This window comes from Nyctibius grandis, chromosome 3 (genome assembly GCF_013368605.1).
Source record: "Nyctibius grandis isolate bNycGra1 chromosome 3, bNycGra1.pri, whole genome shotgun sequence".
NCBI classification, from domain to species: domain Eukaryota; kingdom Metazoa; phylum Chordata; class Aves; order Nyctibiiformes; family Nyctibiidae; genus Nyctibius; species Nyctibius grandis.
The window spans coordinates 109,390,132-109,402,955 of NC_090660.1; the positions used below are offsets into that span (position 1 = coordinate 109,390,132).

Genomic DNA, 12,824 nt, shown 5'->3' on the forward strand with positions numbered 1-12,824 from the left:
ATAAGTGAAAAATCAGACATTTTATTAAAATGGTTTCCATTTTCTGGTTTAGGTAAAACAACTTGACTATGTTTATTTCTCCTTGGGAATGCATACCTCAGAGCTGAAAAAGCCTCAGAACTTTTGTAACATATACCGTGTTATAAAAATCTTTGTAGGCCATTTCACTGCTGGGGATGGTCAAAAGGCACTGGATTTTGATCTCCAGCTCTAGTGTCCCTATACCAGTGCAAGTAAGAGACCTGAAAGTTTCAAGCTTTGACAGAGTGTTTAAAGGCAACTTTTGCTCTTGTAGCTCAGACACTTTCCCATCACAGAGTGTGTCAGTTCTGAATCAAACATACAGATAAACTCCCATCATCATCAAAGGCTGATTACCTTTACTAAGAGATTTATGTCCTCTGGAGAGAGCAGGGGTGAGGAACCCTGTGGAAGGAGAAATTTATTATCTCAGGCAATTTTAAAAGGCATCAAGGGATAAAAAATTTCCCTGAATGTGCTTACGGACTCTCATTGGTTTACCTTGCCCTGCCTAGGACTCACTGGGCCAAACACCTACATTATCAATGCACTTCATCACACCTGAAATGAGTTCTTGCTGAGGGTACTGCATAGCGATGCTAAGAAAGTATCTTTAAATTTTTGGCTTTTATTTACATGCAGGATATCCAGTTATTTTCAAACTGTTCCAAAACAATCACAGATATTTTTATCATAATGCTTTAGTGGTTCTTTGTGTTTTTCCAGTTGCTCTGCTGGGAAGAGCAGTAGTGGAAATGCACTGAAGTGCACTTCTGAGGTGAGGCATACAGGCGGAAACTGAGCTAAAAGGAAGATGTAATACAGAAGTGAAGTCAAAACATAGAAGTGAAGTTACATACTGGTTTTCCAGGAGGTCCTCTTTCCCCTGGATTTCCAGGTAGACCCTATAGATCAAGAGAAAGAAAAAAGTGTGAAATTATCATACAATAATTCACTGGTTGCTCCCACACTCTGCTGACTGCTCTGGACTAGCACGCATTTTACTTTCTGCCACTGAGCACCACTGCTCCTTGGATGTGGTAAACTCCTTTAAATATCTGCAACTTTAACATCCTCTGAACCTCTCCTGAATCTCACTTCTCTACCATGTGACCTTGTTAGATTCATTTGAGTCACACAAAGGCTGAAATTGCTTTAGCTTGTGTTCTGGTCACAGAAAATACTATAAACTGCAATAGTGTGAAGGATGAAGCTTTAAATCCCTGAAGACACCTGTAACATGCAAAATTGAGACCTTGCTTTGCATGAGCCTTGCAAAAACATCCCTTGCACCTGAAATAGCAATGACCCTTTTTGTTTGTTTGTTTATTTATTTGTGGGGGTGTATTGGTATCAGTTTTCATGAGGTGAAGGCATAGAAATGACCAGTGTCCTTAGAATTTAAGGTCCCGGAAGCCATGGTTTGGAAAAGGGATCCCTCTGCTATGGGCGTCTCTTGCCTGTCATTAGCAAGTCGCTAGTTTGTTTAAAAAAAAGAAAAAAAAACAAAAAAAACCCAACAAACAAAACAAAACTAAAGATTATTTTAAAATCTTTGCATAAAATAATGCTCACATGGGAAATCGAATCTTTGGAACAGGACAGTTTGTTACTGTCCAAATGGTGACAGAAATCTGCATTGCAAGGGTCCTTGCAGTGATGTTTTATGTTGGAGTGGGTGAGATTTCCCCAAACTATTCTCTGCTAAATTCCTGTATCAGGCTGGCCCATCACTCTGTGTCATCGCTCAAACATATGCATGTTCTATCCATATTGAGTACCTTAACGAACTGTGCTGGTTTTGGCTGGGATAGAGTTAATTTTCTTCACAGTAGCTAGTATGGGCTATGTTTTGGATTTGTGCTGGCAACAGTGTTCATAATACAGGGATGTTTTTGCTATTGCTGAGCAGTGCTTACACAGAGTCAAGGCCTTTTCTGTTCTTCACACCACCCCACCAGCGAGTCGTCTGGGAGTGCACAAGAAGATGGAAGGTGACACAGCTGGGACAGCTGACCCCAACTGACCAAAGGGATATTCCATACCATATAATGTCATGTTCAGCTTATAAAGCTGGGGGAAGAAGAAGGAAAGGGGGGACATTTGGAGTAATGGCGCTTGTCTTCCCACGTTACTGTTATGTGTGATGGAGCCCTGCTTACCTGGAGATGGCTGAACACCTGCCTGCCCATGGGAAGTGGTGAATGAATTCCTTGTTTTGCTTCGTTTGTGCACGCAGCTTTTACTTTACCTATTAAACTGTCTTTATCTCAGCCCATGAGTTTTCTCACTTTTACTCTTCTGATTCTCCTCACATCCCACCTGGGGGGAGCGAGTAAGCGGCTGCGTGGAGCTTAGTTGCCAGCTGGGGTTAAACCATGACAAGAACATACAAAATACCTTCTAACTATCTTAACCACATACAAAAGGCTGTCCTACATGATCATTTTTACATCTGCAGGAACAGTTTCTACTGACCATTTAAAAGCATTTTATCTGTGTTCAGTTTTGTTGATTCTGCAGCAAGACCCACCTGGAGAGGTCTCTGGGATGGTGCCAGATTCCACACCCAGGTTGTTAATCAACACACTGAAGATACAAGTAGTGGCTTTTAATTGGTCTAAGCTCAGCAGAGGCTATCTAGGAGACTCTCTGAGACCATCCAAAATTTCCACCTGGAAAGCTCCTTTCAAAATTGGTCAAATGCTTTGCCAGGAAGGGCACTAGGTGTTCTGTCAATCACCTTGTCTCAGGTTGGTCCATTGTCTCCAATCAGGTCATTGTATTATTTATGCAGACAACCAGATGGGGAGTTACTTGGCTACTTGGGGATTAATGACTTAGCCGCACTGTGTGTGTGCACAGGCAAAGTTGTGATGTCCTGCTACACCATAATTACAGCTATAGAGCAAACTTGAATTTGTATCTCGCTTATAACTTAAATCCCTCACCTCTTGCTAGAGAAGAGAGAAAATGGGAAAATATATTGATTGTTCTTTTTCAACAACCCTTCAGTTACTTTGACTTTCTAAGAGATGAATATTAAACACGAACTGAAGTGGAGCTGAAGTGGAACTGAAGTAGTACTGGAGCCCGTGGATGAAACCTTGTTTCCTGAGGAACTAAACTTTCTGCAGGTGAGAACCAAGAGAAGATAAGGTATGAAGAGACTCTTAGCTCATATTTACCCACAAATGTCTTTCTAGGGAATTGAGTAAATATGAGGAAACATTATAGCCATTATCAGAGAACAGGGAACTGGAAGCAGAGTCCAAAGTAGAGGAAAAATTGCTGAACTGTAGATGCCTGGAGTTAGAAAAGGCTGACAACAAGGGCCATTGCTCATAGCAGAATGAAAATGCCAGAAGGAAGGCACAGAGAGTATAACTCCATCTGACAAGGTGACTAACAGGGGAGGAAACTGGAAAAGAGAAAGCCAGAAAATTAAAAAAAGAACTTAGAAGAGTCTGCCCAAAACCTGCATGGCACCAAAAAGAAACGCTGCTAGTGGGATGTGGGAACATGCACAGACCCAAATAACAAGCAGTGTTGGAAGGCTCATAAAGTTTGAACACTTTCAGGAGTTCGCAGCCAACAGTGGCTTGCACATAGTAGAATATCCAATGAGTGGTACAGCATGCCAGGAAAAAGATGTCAGCAATGAGGAGGTATGATGCACAGGATCCAGAGTACGAGTACTCTATCGGATCCAGAGTACGAGTACTCTATCGGTCTGTAAAATCTGACACAAAGGAATGGCCTCTAACTGGGAACTGATGGAAGCTCTACAGAAGACATGCTGAAAAAATATGCTCAGGTAAGTAAGTGATGAACGTGAAAATAAAAGAATGAGAAAGTGTACAAGGAAAGCAGTCACACAGGTTTATGGTGGGGTAATACTATTACAAGACTGAAAACTAAACTTGAAATGCAATAGCTTAAATAGATTATAAGTCCCAGGAATAAAAAAACAATAGGAGGTTTAATAAGTGTATGTTGATTTGGGGTGTATATGTACCCTAAAACAAACACAAAGGCTCCTTGGAACTGTCCTTCTAATTTCACACGAACTGCGTGAAGTTCAACAAGGCCAAGTGCAAGGTCCTGCATGTGGGTTGGGGCAATCCCAAGCACAAATACAGGCTGGGCAGAGAATGGATTGAGAGCAGCCCTGAGGAGAAGGACTTGAGGGTGGTGGTTGAAGAGAAGCTCAACACCAGCCGTCAATGTGCGCCTGCAGCCCAGAAAGCCAACCATATCCTGGGCTGCATCAAAAGAAGAGTGGCCAGCAGGTCGAGTGAGGGGATTCTGCCCCTCTACTCTGCTCTCGTGAGACCCCACCTGCAGTGCTGCATCCAGTTCTGGGGCCCCCTACATAAGAAGGACATGGAGCTGTTGGAGCAAGTCCAAAGGAGGGCCACGAAGATGATCAGAGGGCTGGAGCACCTCTCCTGTGAAGACAGGCTGAGAGTTGGGGCTGTTCAGCCTGGAGAAGAGAAGGTTCCGGGGAGAACTTCTAGCAGCCTTCCAGTACCTGAAGGGGCTACAGGAAAGCAAGAGAGAGGCTTTTTACAAGGGCATGGAGTGATAGGATGAAGGGGAACGGTTTTAAACTGAAAGAGGGGAGATTTAGATGAGATATTAGGAAGAAATTCTTTGCTGTGAGGGTGGTGAGACACTGGCCCAGGTTGCCCAGAGAAGCTGTGGATTCCCCTTCCCTGGCAGTGTTCAAGGCCAGATTGGATGGGGCTTTGAGCAACCTGGTCTAGAGGAAGGTGTCCCTGCCTGTGGCAGGGGGGTTGGAACTAGATGATCTTTAAGGTCCCTTCTAACCCAAACCATTCTGTGATTTTATGATTCTAACTGTAATGGAAAATAAACCCCAGAACAGATAACTGCTTTTCAGGTCCGATGGCATAATGTATGCATCTGCAAAGTTTTTGTAATTATGAAAATAAATGCAGGGGAAGATTAAATTCCTGGTAATACTGGAACCTAGGTATCATAAATAATTAACATAATTAAAAAGTGATTAATTCGATGTTTATGTTAATTAAAATTATCATAATCAAAATACAGAAAGAGCCTATTAAATGGGTGCCCTCACTGCTAATAGTAGGAGAAGAGAATGTCTCATTCAGATTTTTTTCTAATCTAAGGGAACTAAGTAGATATGTTCAACAGAAATATTTTGTCTCCCAGCAGACAGACAAAGGGAAGTGAGTGCTTCCCAAAAATGTGTGGTGAAAGTGTGTTTGTCGAGAGAGTCTGCTCCTTTAGGGGTATCTCGTCAAGGACGTTTTTCAATGCAACAGGGACAATGAGGAAGCCATAAATAAGAACATACAGGGACACAAACCTGACAAATAAGGGAGGCAGTGATGGGAACCAAACCTGGACAGTCACACTAATTGATGAAGGCACATGGGAGTGTGAGAAGGTTTATTCCAGCAAGGTTGTCTAATCCAGGACCTTGTTAATTTGGAAACTGAAGGAAAAGGAGGAAATCAGAAACAAAACATACCAAGACACAGACCTAACTAGAAACAAACCTTGCCTCTCACACTAATTGATGCGCTATCAAGAAACCACAGGCTGCACTTCCAGGAAGACCAACCTGGACTTTGCAAGTGATAAGATTATAAACCAGGGGAACGCTGAACTGGGAGGGGTGCAGGAACTGATAGAGCTGTGGAGATGCATGAGGGGATGTGCAGGGGCAGGCGGACTAGAAAGGAACAAACAGGGGGGTAGACACAAAAGGGTATAAAAGGAACCAGAGGCGGTGAGTGCACTTGTCTGTCTGAGCCCTGCACCTGATCACCATGGTTTGTCCTTCTTATTAAACCTTTTCTTAACCATCTCTCTGCATAACGTGTGTGTGTACTGCAAGGACTAAGTGCCAGCTACTGGTGAGACCTGTATGTGCACGTGAGCGAAAACTGGTGCCAGCTACCAGTCAGACCGGGGGTGTAGGCTCCCCCAGCCTCTGTTGTGAGCTACTGGAGTGAGTGCAGGGGTCTTTTAACCTCCAGCCACTGGGGTGGGAATGGTGTGTGTTCCCAAAGCCACCTATGGGGGGACCAGCATGAGCAAGGTGAGTGCCAGTCGCTGGCATGGGACCACAGGTCACAGTACATGTGCCTGGTGCCAGCTAGGATGGGGCAAGTGTCTATATCTTCCCCAGTCCTGATGTGTTTGTGTGTGTAGAGGGGTGTGTATTAATTGGCAAACTTCAAGCTGGACCAGCTGGCAAGTAGGGGTACTTGGGTCCAAGACAGGGTATCAGGTGGGTGGGGAGGGTCCATGTTGGTATGCCCATGGGGAGCTGTGAGTGTGGAGTGCATGAGGGACAAGTGTATGAATGTTATGTGTTTGCAGCGAGCATCAAGCTGGACCAGCAGGCAAGTAGGGGACCCATAGGGTGGGTAAGGGGATCTGGGATCTGGGTGGGAATGCCAGGACAGAGGGGCTGTGCCAATGCTCAAAGGATCTGCAAGTATGAGTGTGCTTGTGAACCTAGAGAGTGGTGTGTGTGTGCCACCACAAGTGACCACTTGTCTCTGCCAGCTGAAGAGAAGGAGGGCACCTGGCTCTCTGTGCTTACGTTGTATGTGAGTCCTGTATGCAGGTGCTGTTGAAGGCGGTGCCTTGTCTGTTGCAATCTGTGTGATCAGCCATGTCGGTGTCCCCTGTGTGTGTGTGCCCATGTCTGTATCTCTGGGATTCATGCACAGCTTCGTTATTGGTTGAACCTGCAAATGGGAAAGCAGCAGCCGCATCCACCTGACCTGGGCAGAGACCCCAGGTCCTGGGCACCAGGGGGCAGGCAGGAGAGACCTGGTCTGGAAGAGCTGGAGGAGGCAGCCATGCACATAACATCACTTAACATGTAGAAATATTTTTTTGTAACTCTCAGAATATGAGATTGTCCAATTTTTCTGAAAGAAGGTATTTAAGGTTATCCTTTATTAGTACTCGATACAGGATTATTGCTAGCTTAAAATGTGATGAGGACTTTTTTTTTTTCCAAAAGCAAGTGGAAGTAATATTTGAAGTAATTGAGGGCATGAAAGTAGGCACAATATGTAGTAGTCCTATTGTGGAACAAATTCGTCCTACTATGGGGAAAATTAAAGACTACAAAAAAGCCTAGAGAAAGCACTTTTTGGGCTTTAAGAATTGGAGCTTTAGTTAATCAGAAAAAAAAATACAAATTGAAAGACAAGAAAATAATGTATATGGGACAAGACAATATGTCCTAGCTTTGTTGAAGAAGAGAATCTGTAGGGATTTATGGACATAGTGAACTCTAGAGGACAAATAAACACCAAGCCTTTTGCTAAGTGGAACAGAACAAAGCCAAACCAGCACAACTGTATTGTAAACCTTGACAAGGATTTTCAAAAGCTAAATTTTAATAAAACAAGACACTGTCCTGAGAACTCTTGATATTTGACTGAGTTGCCAACAGATGTTTCAAAAGGTGACCTTGGGTAGTGCTATTGCAAAAAATACGGCACATGCTTTTAGGGCACTAGAAGGAAGCTAGAATGTAGTCATGTAAAAAAAACCAATCTATTCACTTATGAGATAATTCTGGCCAAAGTTAATGCAAACGAAGTCTTGACTCTTCCACCTCCCCAAATCACAGAATCATAGAATCACAGAATCACAGAATGTTAGGGATTGGAAGGGACCTCGAAAGATCATCTAGTCCAATCCCCCTGCCGGAGCAGGATTGCCTAGACCATATCACACAGGAACGCGTCCAGGCGGGTTTTGAATGTCTCCAGAGAAGGAGACTCCACAACCTCTCTGGGCAGCCTGTTCCAGTGTTCGGTCACCCTCACCGTAAAGAAGTTTTTCCTCATATTTATGTGGAACCTCCTGTGTTCCAGCTTGCACCCATTGCCCCTTGTCCTGTCAAGGGATGTCACTGAGAAGAGCCTGGCTCCATCCTCATGACACTTGCCCTTTACATATTTATAAACATTAATGAGGTCACCCCTCAGTCTCCTCTTCTCTAAGCTAAAGAGACCCAGCTCCCTCAGCCTCTCCTCATAAGGGAGATGTTCCACTCCCTTAATCATCTTCGTGGCTCTGCGCTGGACTCTCTCTAGCAGTTCCCTGTCCTTCTTGAACTGAGGGGCCCAGAACTGGACACAATATTCCAGATGCGGCCTCACCAGGGCAGAGTAGAGGGGGAGGAGAACCTCTCTCGACCTGCTAACCACACCCCTTCTCATACACCCCAGGATGCCATTGGCCTTCTTGGCCACAAGGGCACACTGCTGGCTCATGGTCATCCTGCTGTCCACTAGGACCCCCAGGTTGCTTTCCCCTACGCTGCTCTCCAACAGGTCTGTCCCCAACTTGTACTGGTACATGGGGTTGTTCTTGCCCAGATGCAGGACTCTACACTTGCCCTTGTTATATTTCATTAAATTTCTCCCCGCCCAACTCTCCAGCCTGTCCAGGTCTCTCTGAATGGCTGCGCAGCCTTCCCATGTGTCAGCCACTCCTCCCAGTTTTGTGTCATCAGCGAACTTGCTGACAGTGCACTCTATTCCCTCATCCAAGTCATTAATGAGTACAACTGTAAATCTGATCTGCAGTATCAGGGAATAAAATAACTTATAGCAGACACTTCCAAGAACATCTGATGAATCTGTAACTGGAAAAAATAATGCAGAGAATAACCTAATGTATGTAAATGTGATTTAAAGAAATTATTCAGTCTCAGAAGAACACATGGAATACATTTGCAAAGGCCACAGCAAGAAACAAGATGTTGAGGCAAGCTATTGAGGCTATTGCCACTGAATGGCTTGGGAGTTGCATGGCAAATTCATATTAGCAATTCAAATCAGAGCTTTTCTAACTGATGACACACTGTTTAAACACAACAGAGTACAAAAATGGGCTTGCTTCAAAGAATACAGGAATACTACATTGATATAAAAGAGTACAAAAGCAGAACAAAAAAATCCTTTGTACTAGTCACAAACGAAAGTGGAGATGAAGAAACGGCAAATGCATGATCTTGTCAAAATAGTTATCCCTGCTGTTATACCAAGAAATGTTGGAATATGCCCTGTAGTTACATTTACACTTCCTGAAACATAAGTAGAATTGCTTAACAGGTGATGAACCAGAATACAGAGAGCTCCTAAAAGACATAGTTAGTGTAATAAAGGATGTGTTTTATAAGTACCATAAGGAATGGTTCTGTTTGGGTAATTTTCCTCAGGGAGAAGGAAAGATGTAAAGACTGTAGTAGGGCCTCTCCAAGAGCTGACCAGGCAACGCTGATCTGAGTAGAGCCAGAAACAGACTCAGAAAAGCTGGCTCTGGCACTCTCCTCACACCATACAGTTGTAATAAACCCATCTATTGCATCTCCTGTTTAAAACCTCTTGATTAAAACCTCAAACATCTGAGACAAGGTGAGGACATCTAGGGGCAGTCAGCAGGATGCAATCAATCCTGAATCTGTGACTGCTCAGGGACACAGGGTGATGGAGGCAAAGGACCATTTCTACTGTCATGGGCTGTGGAGGGATACCCTGGCCTTAATCATTTGTCTTGTGACAAAGTAGGTGGGAAGAAAACTAGACCTTCTTCTCCAAATGCTGCAGGAGGAATGGAGATCCATCCCATAGGAAAGTACACTGTTTAGGCCAGCTGATGTACGTCAATAAAGCCATACTGGGGTTAACAATCACTTGCCATGGACTTCATGAAAACTGGTACCCATTTCAGACATGACAGCATCATAAAGCAGTGCTGAGGAGAATTATAGAAGGCCACTGCCCCCTGCCCAGAGCATTCCCTCAATAGGCACAAATCCAAAGATCAAGCTTTTTAAAATCTTCAGAGCCTCCTTGCTGGTTTTCCTCCAGAACTGGTTTCCACATCACAGAGTTGGCTGACCAGCAGAGAAAAAAAAAACCACGCTCCTCTTTCTGATTCAACACTGTGACAAAACCAGGCAGTGAGAGGGGTCAGCTTTCCAGCTGGGAGTCTTCCACATTTCTCTCTGTCCCTCAGCTCCATGACTCACCCACTGAGATGGCAGGACTGAGGAAAATGCACTAAGAGATTAAAATGTCATCTCTCATGCACAGTAGCAGCAGCAAAATGAACTCACAAAGAGCTTTTTAACAGCTGTGGCCCTGTTTTCATAGAAATGTTACAGGTTACATAGCAGCTTCTAAGAAGTTCCTAGACAGCTTAACAACCATCCTTTTCTATTATGGGATCGTTCCCCAGTGTATGCTGCCAAGTCCCTTCTCCAGTGTCATTTTAAAATGGTTTAGTGGTAAAGTTCACCACTTTACTCGAGACAACCCTCCTTAGCTTAACTGTTTTCCCCTTTGACTTCCTAAATCGTAAGAGCTCCACTTCTGCAAATCATCTCCCTTGGACCATCCTAGTAATATTCAATGACTGTGGTTGAGTACGAGCACAGTTTTTAGGGAAATTAGATTCAAGCATTGGCAAATTTCCTGAGCACTTACACTTTTATTTTACTTACATCCTGGCCAGGAGGACCCTGTGGTCCAGGGACACCAGGTACACCACGGGGACCCTGGTAGGGAGAGAACAGACAAAGCCAATAACATGAACAGTACTTATGAGCTGCTGCTTAGCTGAAGAGAAGAAATCTTCAACCCAATAGTTACTGGGAAAAAAATTAGCTAGCAGTTAAACGACTATGAAAGACTTTAAGGAAAAAAAATCTCACATAGCACTATCACAGTATCAGTCATTTCTGTGCCTCAAGGGACTTTACGTGCATCACTAAAGTCAAGCCTCACACCTTGATAGGAAAGGTAATAATGACTCTTCATAGGAGGCAAGCTTATGAACAGGGAGAAAATATGACTAAGCACAAGACTGTAGAGGAAAAAAGAAGGTCCAGCTCCTCAGTGCCAAGCTAGTGCACTGGCTAGGACTGGCTGTTGTGCTGGAAATTCATGCCAGAGTATACTGAGACCACGGTACACAGTTATTTGTTTCACATCGATAGATTGCATCCTTGTAAAACTGCATGTTGAGGAGCTAAGTGTTTTTGGTGAATACTGAAATGCAGGGTTTTCTGTAAGACTGAAGTAAGAAAAATGCTTAAAAATGGTTTATTTTAAACCTTTGAGGCCTTGGCTATAAAGCACAGCAGTGTGCCTTGAATTACGTGCCTTGAAATGCTTTTTTTGAATAAAGGGTTATACAAGTGACTCATTTTTTCTTATTTAGGACTATTGACAGGTAAGGAAAAGTTGTCACCATGCCAAGAGTCCCGATCAACTCTTTCCCACAACTCAATATAGCAGACAAGTAGCTGGTAATGCACAAGAGAAGTCCCCTTTGGAGGGTCAGCCACCCTGTGACCCTACTATCCTTGGCCAAAAAGAAACTAATTAAACATGCCTTCATGAAATCACTGGTAGAAACACAATTAGCGTGGTTGTCCCCTCCCCATAAAATCTGGGTGTAGTTAGAAAGACATACTGTACCAGTGACCCTTTGTCTCCTGGAGGTCCCACAGGGCCCTGCAAACAGAAAAGACAGAGCAATCAAAACACTTAAAATTAATACCCCCATCTTGGCTCATCAGGGTGGGTCCAGAAGCACCAAGATAACAAAAATTGGAGAAGGAAGCGTGAGGAAAAGGAGCAAGTCTGACAGACTGCTCACACAGACATTTTTGGAGTGTGTAATAGTCACAGCAGGATGTTTAGGGGAAGGATCAAAGGCAGAGTAAGGAAGAAACTGAGGTGGATTATGAAGGAAAAAGTGTGAGAAAAAAAGAGAAAAAGGGACCAGAGGGGTCAGTTGTATGCTAACATGATGCTTGTCTGACTGAGCCCTGGACTTCATCACTACAGTCATAGAATGATAGAATCATAGAATATCTCAAGTTGGAAGGAACCCATAAGGATCATCAAGTCCAACTCCCTGCTCCTCGCAGGACTACCTAAAACTAAACCATATGGCTAAGAGCATCATCCAGATGCTCTTTGAACTCTGACAGACTTGGTGCCATGACCACTGCCCTGGGGAGCCTGTTCAGTGACTGACCATCCTCTCAGTGAAGAACCTTTTCCTATTGATCAATCTGAACTTCCCCTGATGCAGCTTCATTCCATTTCCTCATGTCCTATCGCTGGTGACCAGAGAGAGGAGATCAGCACCTCCCCCTCTGCTGCCCCCCTTCAGGAAGTTGTAGACTGCGATAAGGTCACCCCTCAGCCTTCTCTTCTCCAAGCTGAACAAACCACATGACCTCAACCACTCCTCCTAAGTCTTGCCCTTGAGACTTTTCACCATCTTGGTCACCCTGCTCTGGACACACTCTAGTTGTTTGATGTCCTTCTCATATTGAGGTGCCCAAAACTGCTCACAGTATTCGAGGTGGGGCCGCATCAGTGTAGAGTGAGACAACCACCTCACTCAATCAGCTAGCTACACTGTGCTTGATGCACCCCAGGACATGATTGGTCCTTTTGGCTGCAAGGGCACACTGTTGACTTATATTCAACTTGCCATCTACCCAAACCCCTAGATCTCTATCTGTGGGGCTGCTCTCCAGCTTTTCATCTCACAATTTGTACATGTAACCAGAATTACCCATCCCAGGTGGAGAATCCGGCACTTGCTCTTGTTAAATTTCATACAGTTGGTGATTGCCCAGCTCTTTAGTCTATGCAGATCTCTCTGTAAGGTCTCTCTACCCTCAAGGGAGTCCACAGCTCCTCCTAGTTTAGTATCATCAGCAAACTTACTTAATGTAAATTCAA

The 12,824-nt window shown here is 44.1% G+C and overlaps 1 protein-coding gene across 1 annotated transcript in view; it reads right to left on the reverse strand.

Annotated features, from left to right (window-relative positions):
* Nucleotides 1-12,824, reverse strand: part of COL22A1 (collagen type XXII alpha 1 chain) — a 223,894-nt gene that overhangs the window by 28,654 nt on the left and 182,416 nt on the right. The window contains exons 42-45 of the mRNA XM_068396530.1: nt 11,541-11,576; nt 10,562-10,615; nt 882-926; nt 379-426 (exon numbers count right to left, since the gene is read on the reverse strand). Of these exons, the coding sequence (XP_068252631.1) occupies nt 379-426; nt 882-926; nt 10,562-10,615; nt 11,541-11,576 (183 nt within the window). The remainder of the gene's footprint in view (nt 1-378; nt 427-881; nt 927-10,561; nt 10,616-11,540; nt 11,577-12,824) is intronic.